General features: G+C 46.3%; 1 protein-coding gene across 4 annotated transcripts in view; it reads right to left on the bottom strand.

Annotated features, from left to right (window-relative positions):
* The window catches only part of CCDC57 (coiled-coil domain containing 57), a 151,593-nt gene that overhangs the window by 23,627 nt on the left and 100,110 nt on the right, over window positions 1-27,856 (bottom strand). For 2 of the 4 annotated variants that reach the window (XM_075071947.1, XM_075071946.1), the window contains exons 14-17: window positions 14,055-14,283; window positions 12,150-12,286; window positions 9,823-9,957; window positions 9,195-9,420 (exon numbers count right to left, since the gene is read on the bottom strand). In XM_075071947.1, the coding sequence (XP_074928048.1) occupies window positions 9,195-9,420; window positions 9,823-9,957; window positions 12,150-12,286; window positions 14,055-14,283 (727 nt within the window). The remainder of the gene's footprint in view (window positions 1-9,194; window positions 9,421-9,822; window positions 9,958-12,149; window positions 12,287-14,054; window positions 14,284-27,856) is intronic. The other 2 variants (XM_075071948.1, XM_075071949.1) reach the window with 1 other exon arrangement.

Consider the following 27,856-nt stretch of genomic DNA (forward strand, 5'->3'; position numbering starts at 1 on the left):
ACGCTCCAAAACGTCTGTTAGTCTATAAGGTGCCACAGGATTCTCTGCTGCTTTTACAGGCTTCTGATAGTTTCTGCAACTTTGACTTGAAGTAATTCCAGGCCTCCTCCGCCTTTAGATCCACAAGTTCTTCAGTCCAATCCACTTCCCTAACTAATTTCCTTAATTCTTGAAAGTTAACCCTTTTGAAATCAAAAACCCTAGTCCCAGATCTATTTTTGTTTACCCTTCCATCTAGTTTGAACTGAATTAGCTCATGATCACTTGAACCAACCCTACAACCATTTCTTCTATTAGGTCCTCACTACTCACCAAAACCAAATCTAAAATGGCATCCCCTCTTGTTGGTTCTTCTTCAACTCCTTGGTGAAGGAATCCATCAGCTATCACATCCAGGAAAATCTGAGCCCTATTATTGTTACTAGCACTTATCCTCCAGTCTATATCTGGGAAGTTAAAGTCTCCCATGATCACACAATTCTCATTAGTGTTTACTTCATTAAAAGCATTAAAGAGGTCTCTATCCATATCCAAATCAGATCCCGGCAGTCTGCAGCACACCCCAACTACTGTCTCAGGGGAGGCTCTAGTAGCTCTCTTTCCCAATGTGAGTTTTGCCCAGACAGACTCTGTCTTATCCATGCCATCACTTCTTATTTCTTTACAGTCTACCTCATCATTGATATACAGTGCTACTCCACCACCTTTGCCTTTATTTCTGTCTTTCCTAAACAGCACATAGCCTTCAATACCTATACTCCAGTCATGACTGCTATTCCACCATGTTTCTGTTATCCCTATAACATCTGGTTTCACTTCCTGCAGCAGTAGCTCTAGTTTCTCCATTTTGTTACTAGGCTCCTTGCATTAGTGTACAGACATCTTAATTTTTGCCGTTTGGCTTCACTGACATGCTTTAACCTGTTAGGCACAGACATTCTACCACCAGTATCACCTATTAGACTGGTATCTACACTACTCTGCCTCCTTATGGCCATTCTTCTGCCCATAGCTGTATCCTCTCTTACTTTATTTTCTTCTCTCTCAATGTTAAATTCTGGCGTGGAGATTACCTGGAGATCTTCCAACCATCTCCCCCAAATTCCTAGTTTAAAGCTCTCTTAATTAGTTGGGCAAGCCTCCATCCTAGAAATCTATTTCCCTCCTTACTCAGGTGAAGTCCATTCCGAGAGAACAGTCCTCTGTCCATGAATGCTTCCCAGTGGCCATACATCCCAAAGCCCTCCTTATAGCACCGCTGTCTGAGCCATCTGTTGATCGCCATGATCTTGTCACACCTTTGTTGCCCTTCTCTAGGAACAAGTGAATCCCACTGAAGATCACCTGAGCCTCGATTTCCTTAAGCGTCTTTCCCAGTCTGGCATAGTCTCCCTTGATACGTTCCAGCGAGAATCTAGACTCTTCTGTCTTATGGCCCCACAGCCCTTTTATCCAGGCCAGCTGTGGCCTGATTAAGCCAGCCACACCTGGGACCAACTACCTTGTGACCCTCCCTCAGCTGCTCTTAATCCCTTTTACCTTGGAGTGAGGCAGCTGCCCCATTACAGGGGCATTTGCTGGACATCTTATGCAGCCAGTTACAAAACTCCCCTAAAGTTTCTCAAAATAATAGATGATAATTTCTTAACACAGGAAGTCCTGCATCCAACATAGGGTACATTCAATAGTTGGACCTCATTAACTCAAATAAGAGTTAATCACTGACCTAAATATTAGTGTTGCCACTGTACCAAAGATCACGCTGTCATTACATTTACCTTGTGCAAACAGAATATGGCACCAATCAATAATATGTATAGTTAGAATTTTAAAAGGGTTAATTTCCCAAAGATTAATGTAATCAGTGGTATAACCGTCTGAGAGAACAAATATAAATGAAAAGCTTTAATGAAAACTGGGACTTGTTCATGAATATCTTATTGCAGTGTTTCTCAAACTGGGGTCTCTGGACCTTGGCCCCGCTGATCATCTCCTCCTCCCTCACAGAGCCTCCTGCACACTAGAGAACAGCTGTTCAGTGGTATGCAGGAGGCACTGGGAGGAAGGAGAGGAGCGGGGATGGGTGAGCTTGGGGGAGGGCCGGAAAGAGATGAGGAAGAGAAGGGGCAGGAGTGAAGCGGGGGTGGGAAGAGGTGGGGCCTTGGGGGAAGGGGTGGAGTGGGGGCATGGCCTGGGGCTGAGTGGGGGTTGAGGGAGGCCGCAAAAAAAATTTAAATCAAAATGGAGATCCTCGGGTCGCTAAAGTTTGAGAACCACTGTTCTATTGGATGTCCATGATCCCACAGATAGACAAAAAATGTAATTCTTGGCTAGAAGCCAACCTGGTTAAAAGAAGATGCAAAAGTGGTAATAAAAACATAAAACAATTATATATAAAAGGATGTGAAAGAAGGAATTAAATGGCAATGAATATAAAGTTAAAAAATGTAGGTGACATAAAAAAGGGAAGCCAAAAATCAATGAAATAGCAACAGCCAAAGGAGTTACAGATAATAAAAAAAATTTTTTTTAAATGTAATCGGTAACAAGAAAAACCCCATGTCAGGTATATAACCATAGCTAGATGCAGATGGTAAAACTGTAAACAGTGATGTAGAAAAAGCAGAAATGTTGAATGGATATTTCTGTTCAGAATTTGGAACAAAGCAGGAAGATGTATCCAACCCATATGATGATGTAGATGGAACAGAAAGTTTGCCATCTTTAACACAGGAGGATGTGATGCAGCATCTGCTAAAATTAAACATTTTCAATCAACACTCCCAGATAACTTACATCCAACGATCATAAAGGAACTAACTGAAACTCTCTGAACCACTGAAGTAAATATTTTAAAAAAATCATGAAAACTTGGGAAAATTCCAAAAGGACTGGAGGATTGCCAACATAGTTTCAATATTTGAAAAGGGTCAAGGGATGATCCAGGGTACCACAGACTGATCAGCCAGACCGAGATTCTGGGTAAAATAATGGAACAGTTAGTTTGTGACTAGCAACGAAGGATTAGAGGCCAAAATAAAAAAAAAAAAAAAAAGCGCATAGCCAGTCTGCACAGTTTCTCAGAAGCTAGATCTTGTCAAATAAATCTGTTGTCTTTTTTGGACAGCATTGATAAAATGAACTGTGTTGATAGAATATATATGGATTTCTCCAAGGTATTTGACCTAATACCACATGACATTTTGATTTACAAACTTGCATTATATGTGTGAGAGTCTGTATCTCTATGTTCACTCTTTTTACAAAGCTTTAATGGATTCTGTACAAAGCATGCCTTGTGAGGTATCACTGGAAAACTCACACTGTGCTGGTAAAATGTGTTGCAACAACACTGTATGTAAAGTTACAAGGTTCTACTGTATAAAATTACTGAGACATATTCCAAGTTCAGAAAAGCAGGCACAAACTTGTTCCTCAAAGACAAAAGGCAAATTGACATCTCAGCTAGGTGTTAACAAAAATCAAATGGACAATCACTTGGTTAAGCAGATATTCTTTGGCAGGAAAGAGCATGAGCAAGAAATTTACATCTTGGCAAAGAAATAGCTGGAAGTTTCCATCCCACAGACTTTGTCTCCTTAACCCCACCTGCAGATGTTTCTCAAGGAGGAGGAAAAGATATACAAATGGGGGAACAGATGCCCCAAATGATCTCTCCTTTCATCTCTACTCACGGAATCAACAACACCTGAAGGACAAAGGAAGCATCACTGGACTGAGGAGGGATCCTGGCTGAAAGATCCAACCAGTAATACTGCTAAAGCATGTAGTGAGATAAACCTTTTGCTTTGAATTCACTTAGCTTGTTAAATTAGGTGTTAGTTGCATTTTACATTTTATTTCTTTTTAACCAATTCTGACTTATGCCTCATTACTTGTAATTAGGGCTGTCAAGCGATTAAAAAAAAAATCCATCGCAATTAATCATGCTGTTAAACAATAACAGAATACCATTTAAATATTTTTGGATGTCTTCTACATTTTCAAATATATTGATTTCAATTACAACAAAGTGTACAATGCTTACTTTATTTTTATTACAAATATCTGCACTGTAAAAGAAAAGAAATAGCATTTTTCAATTCATCTCATACAAGTACTGTAGTGCAATCTCTATCATGAAAGTTGAACTTACAAGTGTAGAATTATGTACAAAAAAATAACTGCATTCAAAAATAAAACAAAGTCCACTCAGTCCTACTTCAGACAATCACTTAAACAAGTTTGGTTACAATTTGCAGGAGATAATGCTTCCTGCTTCTTGTTTACAGTGTTACCTGATAGGGAGAACAGTTGTTTGCATGGCACTGTTGTAGCTGGCGTTGCAAGATATTTATGTGCCAGATGTGCTAAAAAGAGTGATATGTCCCTTCATGCTTTAACTACCTTTCCGGAGGACATGCATCCATGCTGCTGACAGGTTCTGCTCAATAATGATCCAAAGCAAAGCAGACCGATGCATGTTCATCATCTTCATCTGAGTCAGATGCCACCAGCAGAAGATTGATTTTCTTTTTTGGTGGTTCGGGTTCTGTAGTTTCCGCATCTAAGCATTGCTCTTTTAAGACTTCTGAAAGCAAGCTCCATACCTCGTCCCTTTCAGATTTTGGACAGCACTTCAGATTCTTAAAACTTAGGTTGAGTGCTATAGCTATTTTTAGAAATCTTACATTGGTATCGTCTTTGTATTTTGTTAAATCTGCTGTGAAAGTGTTCTTAAAACCAACATGTGCTGGGTCATCATCCAAGACTGCTATAACATGAAATATATGACAGACTGCAGGTAAAACAGAACAGGACATATACTATTCTCCAAGGAGTTCAGTCACAAATTCAGTTAACACATTGTTTTTTTTATCGAGCATCATCAGCATGGAAGCATATCCTCTGGAATGGTGGTTGAAGCATTAAGAGGCATATGAATGTTTAGCATATCCAGCAGGTAAATACCTTGCAACAGCAGCTACAACAGTGCCATGCAAACAACTGTTCTCACTTTCAGGTAACACTGTAAATAAGTAGCAGGCAGCAGTATCTCCTATAAATGTAAACACACTTGTTTGTCTTAGCCATTGGCTGAACAAGAAGTAGGACTGAGTGGACTTACAGGCTCTAAAGTTTTACATTGTTTTGTTTTTGAGTGCTGTTATGTAACAAAAAATGACATTTGTAAGTTACACTTTCATGAAAAAGAGATTGCACTTGAGTACTTGTATGAGGTGAATTGAAAAATACTCTTATCTTTTTTACAGTGCAAATATTTGTAATAAAAATAATATAAAGTGAGTACTGTGCACTTTGTATTCTGTCATAACAGAAATCAATATATTTGAAAAGGCAGAAAAACATGCACAAATATTGTAATACATTTCAATTGGTATTCTATTGTTTAACAGCGTGATTAGATTTTTTAATCGCGATTAATTTTTTTTTAGTTAATCGTGCCAGTTAACGGCGATCAATCAACAGCCCTACTTGTAATCACTTAAAATCTAACTTGCTTTATCTAAACCAGTGAGTGTTTGGATTGAAGTGTTTGGGAAACTTCATCTGGGGTAACAGGATTTGTGCATATTTTCTATTAATGAAATGATACCTTCAATGAGCTTGTATTGTCCAGGGGTACTGGGTAGTACAAGATCCACATTTCTGGGGAAAAGTCTGGGACTGAGAGTTTCCTGGTATTGCCCTGCAGTGTAATTTATGGGTGGCCGGCTATAGCACTCAGGAGTGATTTACATGCTGGAGGCTGTTTGTGAGCAAACCAGGAGTCATTACTCTCACAGTGATGCAGTATAAAAGGCACCCCATGCTGGAAAATTGAGGGGATGCATCTGTTCAACAATCCAGACTGTACCCTGGGGAATGTCACAATACATAATTAACAGAGTTAAAAAAATTAGATGGTTTAAAAACTGATTCACTGACAGTTCTCAACACGTAGTTGGTAATAGTGAGATATCATACTATCACACTAATATTTTTATGAATAATCTAGATGAATTTATAAAATAATGACATAAAATGATTTTATAAAAAACATTTGCTGATAAAATTTGCAGATGAGACAAAGATTGCTGGGGTAGTAAATAACGAGGATGACAGGTTGTGATGAAGAGGGACTGTTCTTAACGTTTCGTCTGAATACTGTGTGGGTTCCTCAGTTTCCCCTATGCATTTCTTAAGTCTCCAGTGTGCATAGATGGCTGACACTTTGTATCCTGACAACAAATGGCTGAGGCCTTTCCCCCCTGCAAAGAAATAGCTAAAGGTGAACAAAGATCAGGTGACCTCTGGCCCAGGAAAGAGAAAGGCCAGAAAGGAGGGGCTGGAGGGGATTTCAGTTTTGGAGCTGGCTGGGGACAGGAAGTGAGGTAAGACGGGGCTGTCTGCCTCACTGGGCCCCAGAATGGACCCGGCTGAGGGGTCTGGTTCTCTGTACCCACAAGCTCTGTTTTAGACCGTGTTCCTGTCATCTAATAAACCTCTGTTTTACTGGCTGGCTAAGAGTCACGTCTGACTGTGAAGCGAAGTGGGGGTGCAGGCCCCTCTGGCTTCCCCAGGACCCCACCTGGGTGGACTCGCTGTGGGAAGTGCACGGAGGGGCATATGCTGAATGCTCCAAGGAGAGACCCAGAAAGGGGAAGCCATGTGAGCTTCTTGCCCTAAAAACAGTCTGCTCCAAGGGACAGGAGGCTCCCCAAAGTCCTGACTGGCTTTGTGGGGAGCAGTTCCAGAGCATTGCCCAGGGACTCCGTGACACAGCTTACTGTTACAGAGTGATCTGAATTGCCTGGTTAAATGGTTACAATGCAACAAAATGTGTTTTAATGCAGCCAAATGCATGGTAATATATCTGGGAGCCAAGATTGGAGGTCATACCTACAGGATGCAAGATTCTGTCTTGGTAAAGCACTTAGGAGTCATGATAGATAATCAACTCAATATGAGACGTCAATACAATGCTGTGACAAAAAGGGTTAATGTGCTCCTTGAATGTAATAAAAAGGGGAATATCAAGTAGAAGTAGATAAGTGAACTTGCCTCTGTACATAGCATTGGTAAGATCACTACTAGAATACGGTGTCCAGTTCTGATAGCCACTCTTCAAGGAGGATGTGGAAATACTACAAAGAGTTCAACAGAAGGCCATAAAAACGATAGAAAGGCTGAAAAACAGGCCTTAAAATGTGAGGTTTAGGGAGCTCAGCTTATCCGAGATACAGCTGAGAGGTGACTCAATCACTGCACATAGGCACTTACAGCTAGAAAAGAGATCTGATGGGGTGGGGAGCTTTCCAACATGGCTGACAAAGGCATAACAGGATCCAATGTCTGGAAGTTGAATTTAGATAAATTCAACATTGAAATAAGACAATTTCCTAGCAGTGAGTGTGATTAAACATTGGAATAGCTTACTGGGATAGTTGGTGGATTCACCATCGCTTAGAATCTTTATGTTGAAGTTAGATACCTTTTTAAAAGATACACTTTAATCAAGCTTCTAAAAGAAATTCTATGGCCTGTGTGTGCATGGGGGCAGGGATGGATGGTCATAACAGTCCCTTATGATTTTGGAATCTGTGACTGAGTCTCCCCTAGTCTTGCCCTTCCTTCAAGGCCATGGGGAGAACAGGTTTGCCTGCATCACTCTCAATAGTCTCAAAACACTTTCAGTTCTATAATCAAATCTCATACTTCAGGGCTTCAGACAGTTGCCTGCAGGGATCAGGAAGAAATTTTTTAAGCTGATATACAATTGGCTTAAATGTATTCTGTTTTCAGTTTTGCATTCCTCTGAAGCCTCAGAGATTGGCTACAGCTGGAGATGGGACACCGAGCAGTGGATCAGTGGCCTGAGAAGTTACAGAGGATCTTCTAACTCCCAGCCATGCATCTAGAAAAAGTTTCTTCAAATCTGAAGAAGAGCTCTGTGTAAGCTTGAAAACCCGTCTGTCTCACCAACAAAAGATATTTCCTCACACATCTTGTCTTGCTCATATGCTCAGGATCACACAGATTACCAGATTTGGGATCAGGAAGGAATTTTCCCTCAGGTCAGAATGACTGGGATCTTGAGGATTTTTCACCTTCTTCTGCAGCAAAGGGCATGGTTCACCTGCTGGGATCATCTCAAACAATTCTGTGCCACTGCAGGGACCTTGGGTATTGGGGCCATCTTGGTTTCTCCTGTGCTCAGCATGTGACACATAGGTAGATCTCCTGAGGACTGAAATGTTTTGGTCTAACTTAAGTCTCTGGCTTTTATATAGGGATATCTAGATGAAATGTAATATGATGTACAGGAGTTCAGGCAAGATGATCTAATGGACTTTCTAGCCTTAAACACTGTGCAACACTAATCCACAGTGCCTCAGAATTACAGAGATTTCTTTAAGTCTGTGCCAATAAATTGTTAGCATAGCATAGCAGGGTTATGGAGTGGCAGTGGTCCAGTGGATAGGGGACTGGGCTGGAAGTCAGGAGACATGGTGTTACTCCCAGCTCTGCTACTGACCTGTTGTGTAACCTTGGCCATTTTACATTAGCTCTCTCTCCCTCTATTTCTCCTTCCACCCTTTGCCTGTTTTGTCTTTTCTAGTTAAACTAACATTTTTTCAGGTAGGGACTGTTCCTTACTATATGTTTGTATGATAACTTGCACAATGGGGCCTTGATCTCAGCTGCGGTCTCTCTCTGTTACCATAATGCAAATAAATAATAAATAATATGGGAGCCTATACCTGCCACAAAGTAATAGCTTTGTAAGGACTGTCCAAGTTACAATGCTGCTCCAACAGCAGCATAACAGTATATGAATTGTTCAGTTATTGAGGACTCATTTTAATATCTTCTCCTAATAAAGTTCTGCTATAAAGGCGAGTGGTATTTGTATTCCTCTAGTTAATCGTTTTATTAAGAGGGGAACAGTATTCTTAAAGAAAATGATAATCCTGGGGAGAAGTGTTATTGTTCCTCTTAACTGTTCAATATTCAGTTATCTAAGTAATTCCTGGAAATATATGACAGTTGGGTTTATGGATAATTAAGTGACTGTAACCTTAGGACCACTCTCATATGCTAAAATTAGTGTAAACAGAGAGAATCTACTATTGTATCTTCATTCCTCTAGAAGACTGACCTGCTGTGAATTCTTTCCTAGTCATGCTTACCTTGATCTATGTTGCTTTGAGGGCTGAGAATAGAAGGACTTGATCCCATATCCAGAATCTGCCAAATATCCTGGAGGGAGCTGTGTACTCCAGATGATGACATCCAGGCCTGTTGGGATTGGCTAGTGCTCTCCCTATTGAGTTGCTGTGATTGGTTTGTTTCTGAGGATGTACATTCCTTTTGTTGCCCTGGACTGGAATTTCTAACAGAAGATTCCATTTGAACCTGTGAGAATCAAAACATCCCCTTAAGAGGATATCTACTCTTCAGATGGATGACACGTTGAAATTGGGTTAATCAAAAGAGGGAGGGGAGATGGTCAGGGCTGGGAGCTTCTCAGTGAGATAGCTAGATGGTTTCAGCAGCTGGGAGACAAGCTGTGTTGTTATTTCTAATTTAGACAGGGCATAAGGTGAAAGAGGATGAGGTTGGAACATGGACAGTGTGGTTGGGATACAACTTGTTTAAAATATGTTTTATAAAATAAAGCTGTATTATAAATACTATTTTGCACTTAATGAATAACTAAAGTAATGAATTTTCAGTGTCTAATACTCATTTTCTAGAAGTTACATAGAACTAAATCACATGTTTAAAAGTAGATCAAAAGTAGATCCTGTACTGTACCTGAATCTGTGGTAGTTCCGCTCCCTCACCACCACTGCTTGGAACATTTCCACCACTTAAGGTCTCTATTGAGCTAGGAAACGTAATCTTAGAAGTCAGTCTTGAGAAACGTTGTCGCTGTGCGTACTGGAGCTCCTGTTATGAAAAGAAGCCAGCCTAAATGATTGCACATTTCATTTAACACAGGGATCTACAGATAACCTGCAATGTGTTTTCCTGAACCTCTGGAAAGACTGTATTTACAGGTCAGTTTCTTGTGATTACTGTAAGCACTAGACACACAGCACAGAGATATGAAGTAGGAAATTAAACTACATTATGTACCTAAAGATCAATATTGTGATGACAGGGTAGTTTTCCCTGCACACGGAATAGCACGTAGTGGTCAGCCCATCCCACTACATGACATGGACCTTTAAAGGTTTGAAATGTTCAGTATAAGGACTTAAGGGGGATACAGAGAGGAAGCAGTCCCAGGAATGAATGATGTTTGGGATGAAATCCCATCACTGTATCTTTAGGGGCCTAGAGCCAGGAGCCTTGCAGAAAGGGTGTGGCCAGGTTCCCCTCTCACCCAGTCAATTGGGAATGAGCTGGATTTGAGATGGGGACTAGCATATATGCTAGCTATTTCTTCCTGGTGTCTGTCCTGTTATGGAGGGAGGACTGGCTGCTGGATCCTCTTAGCCTGAAGATTAATTGAGGAAAAAGGGGCCAGCTGAGGAAGTAGCTGGCTAAGAGTTTTTAGCTGGCTAAATTATAACCCAGCCCCAAGGAGGAGAGCTGAGCACTCCTATTTAAGTAGGGAGGTAATAACTTTCTGAATTAGCATGAACAGCTGACCAGGACTTTTCTAGAGACCCAGTGCAGGGTCAACTGGGGCAACTAACAAGCAAGTCATCCTATGTAGAAAAAATTCATAAATCAGATCCCAGGAAGGAGGCACAAGTTTCTGACTGAAAGAACCCAAGGGGATGCTGAGTGCAATGCACTAGTAGGGCCCCAAGGGGATGTACTCAAGATGCTCACCCCTTGACAATGGCCAAAACTCCACTCCTAATAATTCCTCCCAAACTCTCCACAACCTCCAGGGGAGCTGGAACAATTTTTATAGTTGGGTGTGTGTGTGCTGAGAGCCATGGAACCAAACTGTAAACCCTGTATATAATGGAAACCACTTCAAGCCAGGGGGTACAGCAGCACCCCCAGCACCTCTGCAGGAAGAGCTCAGTGCCAGGGAGCACTGCACAAATGCCAAAGTACTCAGTGCCAAATTGGAGCGGCTCGGCTCTGAGACTTATCTGAGGCCGGCTTCCATGAGGACAACCTTCAGCCTAATGTCTCTGTCCTTTTTAGTGCAGGGTCTGAAGTACCAACAGATCTGACACTTGTCCCTCACATGAGTTTCCCCCTCCAAGCACTTTAAGCAGCTGGAGTGCAGGTCACTAACAGGCATAGGTTTGCAACAGCTCTGCCAACCATGGTTTTGAAGTTATGATGACAATTCCCTTTGATTGTCACTAGAATCGTATATGGCTGTTGGTGGATGGATTGAGAATGAACTTTGTGCCATTGGCATTTGGTTGGTAATTCTACTGAAGATGTGTAAGTCAGAAGAGCTCTAGCTCCCTCTTGAAAAACTGTGCTGGTGCTACAGGGCTGACAGTAGTGAAAAGACAGCAGCTCTGACTCAATGCATATAAAGGACTTATCTGCTGATTAATTAAAGTACACAGAGTGAAATGCCAGCTCCATCGAAGACAATGGCAACCCCCTGACTGAGCTCTATAGAGCCAGGATTTCACTCATTCTGTTTTTCTGACCATAACTTCATTTTAAATTAATAAAATCTGACTTTAGCGCTCCCTTCTCCAACTTCCTCCCCTCATGCTCCCAGTTTGCATGTTTGAATGTACATGCTATTATTATTTGGATGAGTGCACTTTAAAAATCTGTAAATTCCAAGTAAATGTAAACATATGTTATATGTTTCCAAATGAACCACAACTATCATTTTAAATCTAAATTTCTTCAAGACAGACATACTCCTCCTTTAGGACTGAAATTTTAATATAACAACATAGAAATGAATCTGAAAAGTTTCTTAGGTGAAAAACATTTCTGCTCTGCTCTAGGTTTAGTTAACTCAAAGTCAGCCAATTGGAGTTATCACAAATGGTCCAAAAAGGCTTCTGGGCTGAGATCTAGCATGAGAAATTTCAATCCAAGAAGATTCTGGGGAAAGTTATAAGCAACTGAAAATATGGGTTTAGCACGATGTCTCCATAATCTGGTCAAACCCAGTTTTATGGAGGTTATATCATTACCTGTGTGGTAAGCTGGTACTGTAAATGCTCTAAAGCTGAGAATCGATGCTGTGCTTCATGGGCAAGCTCTTTAGGATACAGAGCACCATAAACAGTATGAACAGGGCCCTGTTTAGAGCTAGTGTAATGCTGAAGTCCTAAAAAGGAGAGAAAATGAATTATGAAGAGGGAATTTTCTATATTGTCGCTCTTAACTAAAAGAAAATTTCCCTTTCATTTAGGTGCTTACAGTAGTTATAAATGAGTTACAGAACATGGCAGTCGCTCATTGCATAGGGATACAAAGTTGTGTCAGAATTGGCCTAGAAATGTCTTTTCCTACTAGTGATTTTTTTCAACCCTTTTACTAGTAGAATTAAAATCTCTACAATGAAATTCTCTCACATGACCTAAAAATTCATCTTAAGTTTATTCAATAAGGTTATTCTGCTTTCTTCTCCTCTTCAATGAGAATCAAACAATGATTTCATGAGATGAACAACCTCTTTATAAATACAGAACCAAATTTTCACTCTTATGCAAAGTCCACACTGACACTTTAGCACTAGGTTGTTCTTTACTGAATATCTCCATATCCAAGAGTTACTGACTGGCAAACTCTTTGTCATGTTTTGGCCCAGCACCTTCTGCATTAGGGACAAACTTGCTCTCAATCTCTAGCACAGGAGTGGGCAAACTACGGCCTGCAGGCCAGATCTGACTGTAAGCCATTTTAAGCCGACCCGCGAGCTCCCGCTGGGGAGCAGGGTCTGGGGCTTGTCCAGCTCCAGTGCTCCAGCTGGCGCACAGAGTCAAGGGTCACACCAGGCGGTTCCTGGAAGTCGCAGAATGGCCCTGCTCTGGCACTCCAGCCAGGGAGCAGGGTCGGGGGCTACTCCACACAGCTCCTGGAAGCCACAGCCTGCCTCCCCTCTGGCTCCTACATGCTCCAGTGGTCCCCTCCAGTGCTCCAATGGGAACTGCAAGAACGGTGCCTGCAGACAGGGCAGCCTGCAGAGTTGCCTGGCTGCGCCTCCACATAGGAGCCAGAGAAGGGACATGATGCTGCTTCTGGGAACCGCTTGAGATAAGTGCTGCTTGGAGCCTGCAACCCTGAGCCTCCCCCCATGCCCCAACCCCCTGCCCCAGCCCTGATCCCCGTCCCACCCTCCAACTCGTCCCAGCCCAGAGCACACTCCTACACCCCAAACTCCTCATCCCCAGCCCCACCCCAGAGTCTGCACACTCCTAGCCAGAGCCCTTACTGCCTCCTGCATCCTACTCCCTCAACCCAGCCTGGAGCCCCCACCCGCACCATGAACTCCTCATTTCTGGTCCCACCCTTGAGCCCGCACCGCCAACCAGAGCCCTTACCCCCACCCACACCCCAACCCCAGTTTTCTGAGCATTCGTGGCCCGCCATACAATTTCTATTCCCAGATGTGGCCCTTGGGCCAAAAAAGTTTGCCCACCCCTGCATTAGCCCTTAATTCTCACATTAGGAACTGAAATGCACTGTCTCAAGGATCAGCCTGCTCCCCACACTTTACTGTCACATTAGGCCTTGTCTATACTACAGGGGAAATTCAATCTAAGCTATGCAATTTGAGTTACATGAATAGCATAACTCAAATTGACATAACCTAGATCTACTTACCACGGGGTCCCCACTACGCAAAGTCAATAGGAGACGCTCTCCTATCGACTCCCCCTACTCTTCTTGATCCGGTAGAATCAACGGGAGAGTGACCTGCGTCGATTTAGTGAGTCTTCACTAGACTCGCTAAAATCGACCACCGATGCATCAACTGCCACTCATTGATCCCCCCTGGTAAGTGTAGACAAGCCCATCTGACTCTCTCCATCTCAAATCCCTGTGATTTACTCTCTCATCACGAACAAAAGCCTTATATAGAATGAATTTACCTTCCTTTGACACTACACTAAGTTCTGCTCGAAGTCTGTTTCCCATTTCAATTAGTTGCTGCTTTTCTTGGCTCAGAATAGAGATCTTTCTCATTGCTTCCTTCAGTTTACTCTGCATTTCCTGTACAGAGCAATTCATACACTGGTGTGGGCCATCGCCTGACCCCACCCCTGATAATTGTTGTTTGAGATCTACAATCTCTTCTTGAAGCCCTTTAATCATTGAACCCTGAAAGGGGGAGAGAGAGCATAAAAATTTCTTTAATTTAAGGATAAGGGTAGGATACAAACAATTTTACTTAGAAGTTGGTTGTCCCCCCTCAAAAACAAAACAAAAAACAGTTGAATGGTAACACTTTCAACTGGAGCCAATACTGGAGCCCATTTTTAGTATTTACATTAGCAATGTAGACTACGTTGTAAATTCAGCAAGGGCCCAAATCACCATCTGAAAAGATTAGAACAGTGGTCTTCATACACGAACATGGAATTCATTACTAGTAAACATAATACCAGACATCTAGGAAGAGGGAAGAAAAAGCGCAGTTATCAACCGGAGAGCCGTAAGCCTGAGAAAGATCTTGAGAATGAGAATTCACAGTAGGCAATAAATTAAATGGAAGCTCTTTGTGCAACACCCCAGTACAAAAAAAAGTCATTCTTTGTAATATATCACATGCCAAAAAAATGATGTTAAAAATTAATGTTGCAAAGTCAAGCACTCAAAAGTTAGAAAATTCCAGAATTAAGTTGACCTGTGCAACCTTAATTTGGCTGACCTGTGCATATGCATTATGAGAGTCTTTAATTAGAAGTTCACTTTTTTTTCCCCCTAAAGAGGACACAAATTGGAGTAATGATAAAAAATGAAGAAGATAGGCCACTGATACAGACCTAGGTAATCTGGGCACAAGCAAGGGAACAAAGAATGTAAGTCATACTTACAAAATGGGTGACTATCCTGGGAAGCAGTGGCTCTGAAAAAGATTTGAGAGTCATGGTGGAGAACCAGCTGAACATGAACTCCCAGTGGAACACTGTGGCCAAAAGAACTAATGTGATTGTTGGATGCATAAACAGGAGACTCTCAAATAGGAGTATAGAGGGTGTTTTAACTCTGTACTTGGCACTGGTGCGATTGCTGTTAGGCTACTGTGTCCAGTTCTGATATCCACAATTCAAGAAGAACGTTGAAAAATTGGAGGGCTCAGAGAGGAGCCATAAGAATAATCAAAAGATTAGAAAACATGCCTTATAACTATAGACTCAAGGAGCTTGAACTATTATAGCTTATCAAAGAGAAGGTTAAGGGGTGATTTAATCAGTCTATAAGTACCTGCACATGAGGACTAAATATTTTATAATGAGCAGACAAAGATATAACAAAATCCAGGAGCTGGAAGTTGAAGCTAGACCTATTCAGACTGGACATAATGCATACATTTTAACAGAGTAATTAATCACTGCAACGATTCACCAAGAGTTGTGGTGGCTTCTCCATCAGTGGGAATTTTTAATTCAAGATTGATTTTTTTTAAAGCTATGCAATTCAAAAGGCATTATTTTGTTGAAGTTCTATGGGTTGCATTATGTAGGAGGCCAGATTAGGTGATCACAATGGTTCCTTCAGGCCTTGGAATCTTTTAAAAAACTGGATCTGTCTCATTCAGTGGACTGGATGGATCGGGTTAACTAAATGGGTAGCTATTCAGTATTTCCTTTACCCTCACCATTCAATGTGAGGCCTCAAGCTTTACATACTGCGCATCATTTGAACCCTGCACTGAATACAGAATTATTAATTTCATCATAGGCTTTTTAATGACACTCATCCGTGGAGTACTTAAATTCTTCACAAACATTAATTTTTACAACACACCTATTTGGTAAGGTGGTACTATTAGCCCTGTTTTTACAGATGGAGGATTAAGTCACAGAGATTAAAATTAAAATTGTCAGATGTCCACTAATTTTGAGTGCCAAAGTTGAGATGCCTAGAACCAAATTATTCAGAGAACTTTGCCTTTTAATAATGCTTTATATGTTCAAAGCACAGCTATCATTTACTTAATTTACTGATGTGAATATTCAGCATTTCTACAAATCAGGACCCAGGTGTCTCAAGAAATGCACTTGGCAAATAGGAATAAACAGCTTCCACCTGTGAAGAGTTTGGCTTATATGATTGGCTCTGTAAACTGCATGCATGGAGAGGTGAAGACAAGAGTGGGACCCAGAGGGGCACCATGGTGCCCATGATTGGGCCAGGGAAGCAGATAGGAACTGGGGTGACCAGGCCAGGGTTGGGAGCAGCTACAGTCTGTCGCTAATGAGAGACCCCCACTTTCCAGCCTGGAACCAGTTCCCCTGACCCCTGCCAAGTGTCAGTCACTCCCCTCATTCCCCATGCAGAGCACCCACTCTGCTCCCACTTCCCTCTCTCTGCCCTGCCATTCAAAGTGTACTTTTGCCATATCCGATTCATTCTCTGACTATACTTTATCCTGTGCACTGGAGAAGATGGGAGGTAATGAGGAAAAATAGTATGTGATCATGCAACTAAAGACTGCTTCATAATACATATACACAAGGGAGGCAAATTAAGGTTGTTTGTAATTTGCTTAGTTTAAAAAATACCTGACAAAATAAATAGAAATTTTCTTCATATGGAACCATACTGAGCATGGGACATCAGTGGGACTGGAGCTAACAGTAATTTACAGCTATAGTAAACAATTATTCTGTGTGTGGACCAGCCATTAGCAGGGGAGGAGATATACAATTTGCTACAACTGCAAGGTACAGTGGAAGGTACAGACCTTTTTGTCTCTACTCAGTTCCTATCCACCATGTCGCATTCTGTTCACTTTCCCCTTTGATCCTATCCCTGCATAAACTGTCCCTATCCTACTCCGCTACCTTTGTCCCTTCAGCCTGCACCCTCCACATCCTTCCATTCCTCTTCTCCATATCACTGTATTTGAACAAGTCAGGCTGCTTCCTTCTCCTCATGCTGCCCAGGCACCAGCATGAGAAGCATTGAGAGCACAGGAGAGAGAGTCTCTCTGTTCAGTTATGGTGCTGGGTGCCACAACAGTTCTTAACTGCTTGGAGGAGTAACTGTAGGAAATGTCCTGCTCAGCCCCACCTATCCTGAAGCCTGCCAAACCTTCTGAGCCTGAGGACTAAGTGGGGCCAGCTGAGGGAGCAGCTGACTAAGGCCCTACGGCGCGCTAATGGACACCCTGCTCCAGGAAAGCTGGGGACTCCTTGCTTAAGGAAAGAGCAAACAACTGCCTGACTTACCCAGGCTCTAGGGAAGCAGTACTAGGGTCCAGCATTCCCTAAAAGGAACAGAGAACTGTGAGTTAAGTCTTTGTGTTAATGTGGGACTGTCGTTGAAGGAAGTGTTTATCTGGGGACTCTGAGTATGCCTGAAGGGAACTGAACATTTATGTGACCTGGCCAGATGGCTATGCCACAGAAGACCTAGAGAGAGGCAACCCACAGGAAGTGGCAACCATAGGAAAGGGCAAGCAACCACCACACCCAGCCACAAGAGGACGTCAGTTGGCAAGTTGCTTCTGGACATATAGGGCTTGCTCAGAAGTTGGATCCCTTGACAATTCATATATGGAAATGCCTGAACATTTTTTTCTGAAACTTTCCCAGACACCTGACAAGGAAAAATTCAGTCCAAATGGCTAACGCTAGGCAGTTATAACAAACCGAACAGAGGTTCTTATAACGGAAGGAATTAGGCAACCTTAACTACCAGCACTTCCTATATTTACATACTAAAAATCTATGTTAAAAAGAACATTATTTAAGGTGCAAGGTCAAGCACTTGAAAGTTAGGAAATGGAAAAATTTAGATTGTCCACACAATCTTAATTCTGCCCCATAAGACGTGTATTTTGACACAGTCTTTAACTAAATGATCACTTACTATTTTTTCCACAGCATTTGTCTTATTCAGAACAGAGGATGGCCAGTGCTCAAGGAATGAGGCAGCTGTTCAACATTTTTATTCCCATTATTCAATTAATGTCTGTTATCTTATTTACTGCATGCTATCCAATGTCTGAATGAATACAGATTTATTTCACCATGCTCTTTTCCAGGATACTTGACCCCATGGTACTTGAGTGCCTCATAAATATTCATTAATATAGTTCCACAATAAATGGTGAGATAGACGAACAGTATTATTCCCATTTTACACACGGAGAAACTAAGTCAAAGACTTGACATGAGACGACATAGTGAATAACTGGCAGAGTTGGGTCTAGAACTCTGTCCCTCTGTTCTCATTCCTCCAGAACACTGTCTTACTGCTGGAGGTGCTGAGCACTCACAGCTTCTATTGACTTCAGTTGTAGTTGTGAGAGCTCAGTACTTCTACATTCAGTCCCCAGATGTGTCAACCTAGGCAACCAGAAAACGAAGAACACAAACTTAGTGCTCATTGTAGAGAGAGGGAACAAGCCAGAGACATGAGGCCTGGTAAAAAGGCCTACTGATAGAACCAACACACACAAGGTAAATGGTGGTAACTAACCATATCAGAGGGGCAATATGTAGCTTGCTTAGATCAGTATATAAAAGGGGCCTTACAGACGGGGGTGTCTTTGTCCAGCCAAAGGGGGAGCAGAAAGTCCCACCACTCACTGAGCTGAGTGCATTGTAACGGGCATACACATGCTAGTGTACCTGTAGCATGAAGAGAACTCTAAGACATGTTTTATTGACAATAAACCTGGCCATTGGGCAGTTCGATCAAGGTCTGCTGTGTCAGCTCTCTGTGCAGAGCTAGTGTGGCACACAGAGAGAACACACACACGCAGCCCACAAAAGACAATAGGCATCTGCCAAGTGACTAGCTCAGCATCACATATAAAAAGTGTGGTAGAAGCAGAGATAGAATGGAATTCTCCTGAATGGCATTCATTTGCCTTAACCATAAACCCATCCTTTCTCTTGCTTCCCTCATCTTGATCTTGACATGCCTTTCAACTTGTAGAACAAATTAGGTAGAGATTGTATGAAAAGCCTAATTCATTCTATGACTCTGGATCACTCTCTGAGAACCATCCATCCAACCCTCCCTAACAGGTGTTTCTGAAACCTGCTCTTAAAAATCTTAAACCAAGGAGATTCCAAACAACCTCATCAGGCAATTTATTCCAGTGCTTAAGCACCCTGACAGTTACTGAGTCTTTCCTAATGCCCAGCCTAAACCTCCCTTGCTGCAATTTAAGCCCATTGCCTCTTGCCCTATCCTCAGAGGTTAGGAAAAATAATTTTTCTCCCTCCTTCTTGTAACAACCTTTTATGTACTTGAAAACTGTTAATATGTCCTCTGTCTTCTCTTTTCCAGACTAAACAAACAATTTTTTCAATCTTCCTCATAGGTCATGTTACTCAGACTTTAAGGTCAGAAGGGACCATTATGATTACCTAGTCTGACCTCCTGCACAATGCAGGGCACAGAATCTCACCCACCCACTCCTGTAACAAACCCCTAACCTATGTCTGAGTTATTGAAGTCCTCAAATTGTGGTTTGAAGACCTCAAACTGCAGAGAATCTTCCAGCAAGTGACCCCTGCCCCATGCTGCAGAGGAAGGCGAAAAACCTCCAGGGCCTCTGCCAGTCTGCCCTGGAGGAAAATTCCTTCCCGACCCCAAATATGGCAATCAGTTAAACCCTCAGCATGTGGGCAAGACTCAGCCAGCACCCAGGAAAGAATTCTCTGTAGTAACTCAGATCTCATCCCATCTAACATCCCTGCACAGACCACTGGGCATACTTACCTGCTGATAATCAAAGATCACTTGCCAAATTAATTGCCAAAATTAGGCTAGCCCATCATACCATCCCCTCCATAAACTTATCAAGCCTAGTCTTAAAGCCAGATATGTCTTTTGCCTCCACTACTCCCCCCCTGGAAGGCTGTTCCAGAACTTCACTCCTCTAATGGTTAGAAACCTTCATCTAATTTCAAGTCTAAGCTTCCTAGTGTCCAGTTTATACCCATTTGTTCTTGTGTCCACATTGGTATTAAGCTTAAATAATTCCACTCTCTCCCTAATATTAATCCCTCTGATATATTTATGTTCAGGTATCTGGCCTCAAGGAAAGTCTCCCATCCCCAATGCAGACAGTCCCAGCAAAACTCCCCTGCAACCTTCCCAGGTCAATACTCCCCTCTCCCTGCTGCATCACAGGCACCCACGCAGTATTCAAAGAAAACATTAAGAACATTCCCACTTCGTCACACTCCTTCCCCCAGGCACACTCACTTCCTGTAGTGGATGGCCGGGTACCCCTCCCCCCGGGCACACCACTTCCGGTAGCGGATGGCTGGATACTCCTCCAGGGTTTCACACAATGTGGCAATCTGCTCTGCCATCATCTCCAGCTGCTTGTTCTTTTCCAAGGAGCTGTAGGGGCTGAACCATTTGTGGAAAGTCTGTGGCCCATCCAGGGAGTACACCTGGGGGGCGAGGGGAGCAGAGAGCAGACCCTGGTGCCAACTGCTGGCAGCCAGGCCAGCTGTGCTCCATACCATGCCCCCACGATGTGCTGTTGGACCAGGCCAGCTGGCGGAGCCATACGAGCCCCTAGTGAGGAGAGCCTTTGCCAGAGCCACTCCTGTTGCGATAGAGGGACGCGGCCCAGAGATTCATGCACCAGTCCTGATGAAGACTCCCGCTTCAGGTCCTTGCTGAGCTGCAGACTCCCAGGGTGCCCTCAGGGGTGTTCTCTGCCCTGGAGAAGTCAATGTTGGGGGAGGGCTTGGCCACCTTCTAGTCTGGTGGAAAGCCCCAGAGTAGCCATGGGCAAATCTGGCACAAGCGCGCCTGCTGCTGTTGCTTATTTCACTGCCAAACAGAACGAGCCATGGGGCAAAAGTACTTGAACTAAATAAAAGATATCGGCCTGTAGCGGACTGAATTCCTGAGGACAAGCAGCAGGAGGCGCCGCAAGGGTGAGTCCGCCTCATCTACACGGCCCATGAAGGTTTGCTGGCGCGGGACGGGTGAGCCAGCAAAGCCTCCTGGGACACTCAGCTTATACCAGCCAGAGCTTCTCCTTGGCACAGCTGGCACTGGTACCCCAGATGAAATAAGCTACAGTGGCGAAAGGACTGCTTTGCCAGCATAATGGCATCTACCCAGGGCTCTGGCACCACAGCTGCATCAGTTACAGGGGGATTTTCTCTCTCATGTCCCCGTAACAAACCCATACCAACAAAGCTTTTGTGGTAGACCAGGCTCAGTGCTCTGTGCCTCAGTTTCCCCATCAATGCCATTGAGACTGGACAACACAGCCCTCTCCCTCAGGGGCGTGAGGGGGAAATCCGACTGGACGACACAAGGAGGGGGTGTCGTACGTCACTGTCCACCCCCGGCCCGGCTCCTCAAAGCCCAGCCACCCCTCACCTGGCTCTCGTAGGCAGAGGGCCATGTTGATATCCTTTGAGGGTTTTGATGGCCTTGGTGATCTTGTTGACTTCTCAGTCCTTGAACAGAGGCTCAGGACAGGCTGCAAGCAAAGGCAAGTGGTGGGGTGACAGCACAGGCTCGGAGCCCAGCACAGCGCCAGCCCCCACAGACGGGCCAGGAAGCGGCACATGCAGGGCCGAGTGCTGCACACCTGTGGGGAACTGGGCAGAGCCAGCGGGGACACACAGGAGTCAACGCTGAGTCCAGCCCCACCAAACACAGAGTCACGCCTGGCTTCTCGCCTTCTGTGTTGTCAGCTGGCCAGGCTCCAGCTGGGGGATCCGCTGCCCCCCCTGATCTCACAGCTGATGAAGAAGACGTGAGCTGCCTTGTAGTTGAAGGGGGGTGCCCTGGAAGTCATGATCAGAGCCTGCACCGACTGCAAAGGGGGGAGGGGGTTGTCAGCACCAGCCGCCCCCTTCCCTGCTGCCCGAATGGACCAGCCCATGCCTTCAGCCCTGGGACTCAGGGCCCAGCATGATGCCTCAGGAGGTGGGCTGGTTTTCACCCCCTGTCTCTGGGCTCCCTCCCCACCTGGAGCAGGGCAGTGTGCCCATGTGCCGGACAGTCTCAGGGCCCAGCCACGTCTCTCGCTGGCACACATAGGTCCGTGCTCGGCCACAGACGGGACCTGGCATGGCCTTGCTCCTGAACTTAATGGGGCTCTGAGCAGTGCCCAGGGAACAGCCGGTCGAGCAGCAATCCAGGCAGCCGCCATCAGGCCCGCCCTTCCCCGGTGCCACACTGGGCACCTGCAGCTTCGCCACACCAGCTAGCCAGGCAGGTGTTCGGAGCTGATTGGATCTGCAACCGCCACTGTGACAGGTGAGAACCTGGCTGCCCTGTCCCAAGCCCCAGATCACGGTCCTCTCTACAGCGCTTCCTCCACGCGCAGCCCCTGCGGGTTCTGGGTTCACCCGCTCTGCCAGCGCCCCCTGCCCCTGGTCTCCCTCCACTCACTCCCTGCTGCAGACGCAGGAGCCTCCTCCCCCACAGCCCCTGCCTCAGCATTCTCCTTTGCTTTCAGTCTCAGAGAGTCGCCTCTCTCGCCTGCTGCACCTTCCCATCCAACCCCCATGGACTGCACTGCGGAGAGGTCTGGGACATCTGTGCTTCATGGCAGAACATGAAGCCAGCTCAGGGAAGCAGCCTCTTGGGAGCCCCTACTGGCCCATTCCCATCCTGACGTCATGCTGCGCATCCCGGACAGCGCCACTCCAGGCAGCACTAGGAGCTACCCCGGAGTCTCCCCTGCTCCCACCATCTGCCCCAGGCCCGAGCTCCTACCTTCTCCACAGGGCTGAGCAGGTAGATGGCCTCCAGCTGGAGGATGGCTCCGCACTTACAATATCTTCCACACTAGGAGAGAGCAGACACTGGGTGTGGGCAGTGTGTCCTAGCACCCGCCCAGCGCTCTCCACTCGGGGAGGAGGGAAAGCCAAGGGAACAGGGATGTTGCTGCAACAGGCTGGGGGGTTCCAGGCTACATGCAAGCAGCGGTTTGAGTGGGCCTGGGCTGCTGACAGTAGGAGCAGGAGGAAGTCCCTCGTACTGTGCTGGGGGCACCCCGCTAGAGTCCTGCTCAGCTCTGTGCCCTCAACGCCAGGGCTCCTCCACCTTGGAGCAGGGAGCCAGCATTCCCCCCTCCCAGCCAGGACCCTGCCCGCAGCGTGGGGAGAGCAGCGAGGAGTTAACGGGAGTCTGAGAAAAGCGGTGAAGAGTTCCAGAGGCTGAAAGCCGGGCTAAGGGAACTAGACTGGCTGGGAGGATACCAATAGCAAGGAGGCGTCTATGGGGCTGCAAAGGGGGAAACTAGATGAAAGTGATGTAGACAAGTCAACTCCCCAATGTGAGGTGTGTCCAAGGGAGAGGGGACCCTTGGGGGGGGAGCAGATAGGAGGAGGGGCCACACCGCGTGATGCCTTCGTCCAGATTCAGACGTCTTGCAGCAGACAGAGGATGCCTGCTGGGGTGGTCCATGGTCAGCACTTGGGTAGCGAGAGGGGAAGTTAGTCACTGCCCTGAGCCCAGCCGCCCACCACATCATCATCCACAGCACAGCAAGGAGCAGAGTGACTGCTAACGGCAGAGCGATGGCTCCGCCCAGCCCTCCTCCACAGCAGAGCGCAGGGCCTTACAAGCCTGCACTTGGCTGAGCTGCCGTGCTAAGGATCTGCTGAGGAGGCAAGGAAAGGCTCCGAGCAGAGTGGCTGGTACGAGATGTAGGAGACGGAGACAAACCTGGGACACCCGGCCATTCGGATGGTTCCATCCTCCTAGACTGGAGGAGATCAGCCTCTTCACCCAGGTGACAGGGTGAGTGCAAGAGGCAGGGACAGAACCCAGGAGTCCTAGCTCCCAGTGCCTGCTCTGATCCACCAGATACCGCTCCCCAGCCCTCGGACAGAACCAGGAGCAGAGCACGGAAAATGGAACAAGGGGAGTCTCGTGTTCCCCTAGGAAAGTCCTGTAGGCCTCGGCCCAACATCTCCACCCCTCCTGCCGTGCCGAATGAACCCATTGCTCTGTGCAACCAGCATCCTGTGCAGCAGATCCGCCACTGGAAAGCTAGTCCCCTGTGCTCCCTCTGCCGCACCGGCCTAGCCCACTGCTCCACACACCCCAGCCCAGTCCATGCTGGGGGCTCCATAACCTGCCTGCCCAATGGTGCATACTGCCCCCATGCTTGGCGCTTCCTCTTCCTCCTCCCACCAGGCTGGTCCTGGGCCGTGGTCTGATCCAGTGTGTGTGTGGGGGGAGTATGGGCTGGCTGGACAAGCTGGATCTGATCAGCGCAGCGGGAAGGCAGACATACCCAAGCCTAGCTGGGGATGGATGATGGGCCTACAAGAGCAGGATCTGATCCAGGCCTTAGAAACCTCAGGTTCCTAATGAATCCCAAGAGGCTGGAGGGGAGGAGCACAATATGGATACAGGATCTTCCCAGGGGACCCAGGGCAGCAGGCCTGGCCGGCTTACCTTCCATTCTCTTTCCTTCTTCATGCTGCGAGAAGACAACGTTGAGGATCTCTGCGAGGAAGAGACGGCGGGATTAGTGGTGGGGCTCGGACAGGATGGCTGTGCCTGACAGCCAGGACCACTGGTGGTGGGAAGGACCCCTCGCGAAGTGGCTCAGCGCCTGTTTTTCAGGCCAGCTAGCGATATGCTCCATAGCAAAGCCCCCATCGCAATCTGGTGGGGGGGTGGCAGATGGGCCATGGCTCTGATCCCCCTTCCCTTTTTCTTGCCAGGCCAGATACCATAGTGAGCTGAACTGAGGATCTGGCCCCTCCAGAAGAGAACCAATCCTGTCAGCACCTCTTGAATGGAGGGAGATCCAGGGACCCTTACATGTGTGTGGGGGACAATCACCACAAAGACTTTTTGAATTCCTGAGTCCTGCCACATAGAACCCTCCAAGGCATTGCCCCGTCGAGGAACGCGGGCCGTGTCCTGTGGCCCTTACACAAGCCAAGCTAAGCAATAAGATCTCAGCTCCTTCCGGCAAATACCATCTTTTGTATGTACCAGCAAAATGTACCTGCACCCATTGCACTGGCAACTACTGCTGCTACCATAATACACCTACACTAACTAATGTACAGCACCCCAAGCACACGGGTCCTGGGCCCATGACTTGGTGCTCCTGGGCCCAACTCTACCCATAATACACCTAAATAATATGTACAACACTCTTGCAAATGGGCCTTGGTCCTCATGACTGGCGGCTCCTGGGGGTACATAAACCATCGTTAGTTTGCCCTATGAGCACCAGGATTCTGGCTGGCCCGTAGGGGCATGGCTCATAGTGCAGCAGTGGTCACACACCGAGCTGAATTAGTGGGTACCTGCATGCCCCTAAAACGCCGTTCTCTCTTGGCGAAAACCCCCTCCCAAATTCTACTGCATGTTCAAGGCAAATCTTGCTCCTTTCCAACAGAGGCTGGGCCATTCGCATGCCCAGACCCCAGGCAGGCTGAACTGCTTCACCAACTGAGTTCCATCCTTTACCTTGGGGCTGTGAGTCTCTCCGCACCTGATCAGGTGAAGCAAGAAACGCAGACCTGGCTGCAGAATCAGGAGCCGTAACTCCCTGCCTTGGCTGCTGCGAGGACAACCGAGGGACACCAGACACCACAGTACGGGGCTGTCACAGGCAATCTGGTCCGCTCCCAGCCTGTGTCAGTTTCGCTAGGTACCTGCTGAAACACAAACCTGTTCCCCACCCTCTCCTTGCCAGGGCCTGGGGCCGGGGCTTCTCTTATCACATGAATCAACAAAGGGCGGTGCCTATCTGATTGCTCTGTCTCCAACACAGCTAGAGCATCCCCAGGCCCTGAGAGTCACAAAAGCTCTAGTTCCTTCTGCTCCCAGCTCACAGCGAGCGCTCTCCAGGCCTGCCTGGGGCCCCCTGGAGTTCAGAGGCTGGGTCAAAGACCTCCTTCCTGTCTCTCTACTTCCCTTCCCAGCAGGCACAGACAAGCAGCGTTCCTTCCCTGCAAGTGCTGCCGCCTGGATCGGCCCCCTGCATCTCCACCGCTCCCCTCCTGCTTGTTGCTCTTAACTTTCTGCTGCTATTTTACTTTTTAGCCATTAGCCCTGTACAGAAAAGATCCCAGACTACTAGTTAGACCTTCAGCAGCTCCCTTATCCAGCTTATAATCCTATCCAGGACCCCGCGTTCATTGGTCCCAGGGAACCAACACTGCTGCTTGCCGCACTGTACATTATTATTTACTAGGGGTGTCATGGTACCCGTCAAGTTACATTACCACCCACCCAGCCCCCGCTCTGAAGGCCAGAGCGTAGAGCAGTGACTATCAGAAATTAAGGAACAGCATGTGAAAAATGATATCATCAACATCACTTTTCTACAGCAGATTAGCACCCAATGTACCCTTACTTCTGCACTTTCTGCTTGGCCACTCTGGGGCTGACAGGCTGGAGCCCCACCGCCTTCCCCAACGATTGAACAGGGAGATGAGGAGCACGGAGCTAGTGGTGGGGCTCTGGTGTCCCCTTTTATCCCGCCTCCCAGGATGCACAGCCCTGCTGCATGAGCCCCAGCCAGTGCCTCTTAAAAAGCACACAGCTCACACCTCCCATCACACGTCCTCAATTGCCTCCCTTGAGAGGCCTGCCCAACACAGTATTACTGTTCAGAGACTCCTCTTGAACCGGGACAGTATGGGCCCACCCCAAGTTATCCAAAAGTCATGTTTCAGGCCCTCCCTAATTGTGCAATTTACTGAGAGAAGCTAAGAGAAGATGCTAAGGGTCATTAAACCCACTGGCCCGTCCTGAGTCTGGGCCACTTTTGCTCTTGTCCAGTTCTGGGTTAGCAACCATTGGAACATCAGCAACTGAAATCCACTTTCCAAAGGGTCTTTTTAAACCCCAGGTCTGTGCATTCTGCATTAGCCACAGGGCCCCGTCCATCTGCCAGCCTGAGCTGAATTCAGCCGTGGTTGGCTCTGAAGTAACGCAGCCTCATTGCGGATCAGGTGGGTGTTGCCAGAAGACAAAGGACAACACGGGGTGACCATGATCGCAGGATCGAAAATATCAGGACACAATGGGCGAGCGTGGGGAGGGGGATAGATGGACACGACAGAACATGGGGGCCAGAGCCATGAAAGGGAAGCCCTAGGAAGCTGCAAGAGGGTTGTTCGGCCCCTGCTGGCAGCCCGCCACAAGCCATTAGGGCAAGGACTCCTGGCCCAGCTCCAGGCCCCAGTAGGAAGCCACAGGCCAGGGCACAGGGCTCCACTCCACCCCCCAGCTGAAGGCTGACATAGAGGCGCAGGGATTCTGGTTTGCGAACAGTTTTTCCCCAAAAAAAACCATGCAATGTAGGGCAGGCGGAATGAAGGATCCCGTTCTAGCTCTGGCTCCGCCACAGTCCACAGAGGAGGACCCCTACTCCTGCCTTCAACCCCAGCTTCAGCCACTAAACAGCTGAAAGCCAACTACAACACAAGGTTCTGGAATCAGTGAGCCTGTGCAGCACCATAGTGTAGAACTTTTCTACATCAATGAAGGGGGCTTTCCTCACTCTAGTAAACCTCCTCCCGTGTGGGTGGCATCTAGGTTATTGGAAGATTCTTCTGTCGACCTAGCCATTTCTACACCAGGGGTCATAGGTTGGCTTAATTACAGTGCTATGTGGTGTGAAAATTTCACACCTCTTAAGAGATCTAAGTGAACTAATTTTAAATGTAGGCCAGGGGTTATGCCAGAGAAAAGAAATAAGAATGACCACACATGGGTCAGACAAGGGCCATGTAACCCC

Source organism: Chelonoidis abingdonii, chromosome 13 (assembly GCF_003597395.2).
Source record: "Chelonoidis abingdonii isolate Lonesome George chromosome 13, CheloAbing_2.0, whole genome shotgun sequence".
In the NCBI taxonomy this organism is placed as follows: domain Eukaryota; kingdom Metazoa; phylum Chordata; order Testudines; family Testudinidae; genus Chelonoidis; species Chelonoidis abingdonii.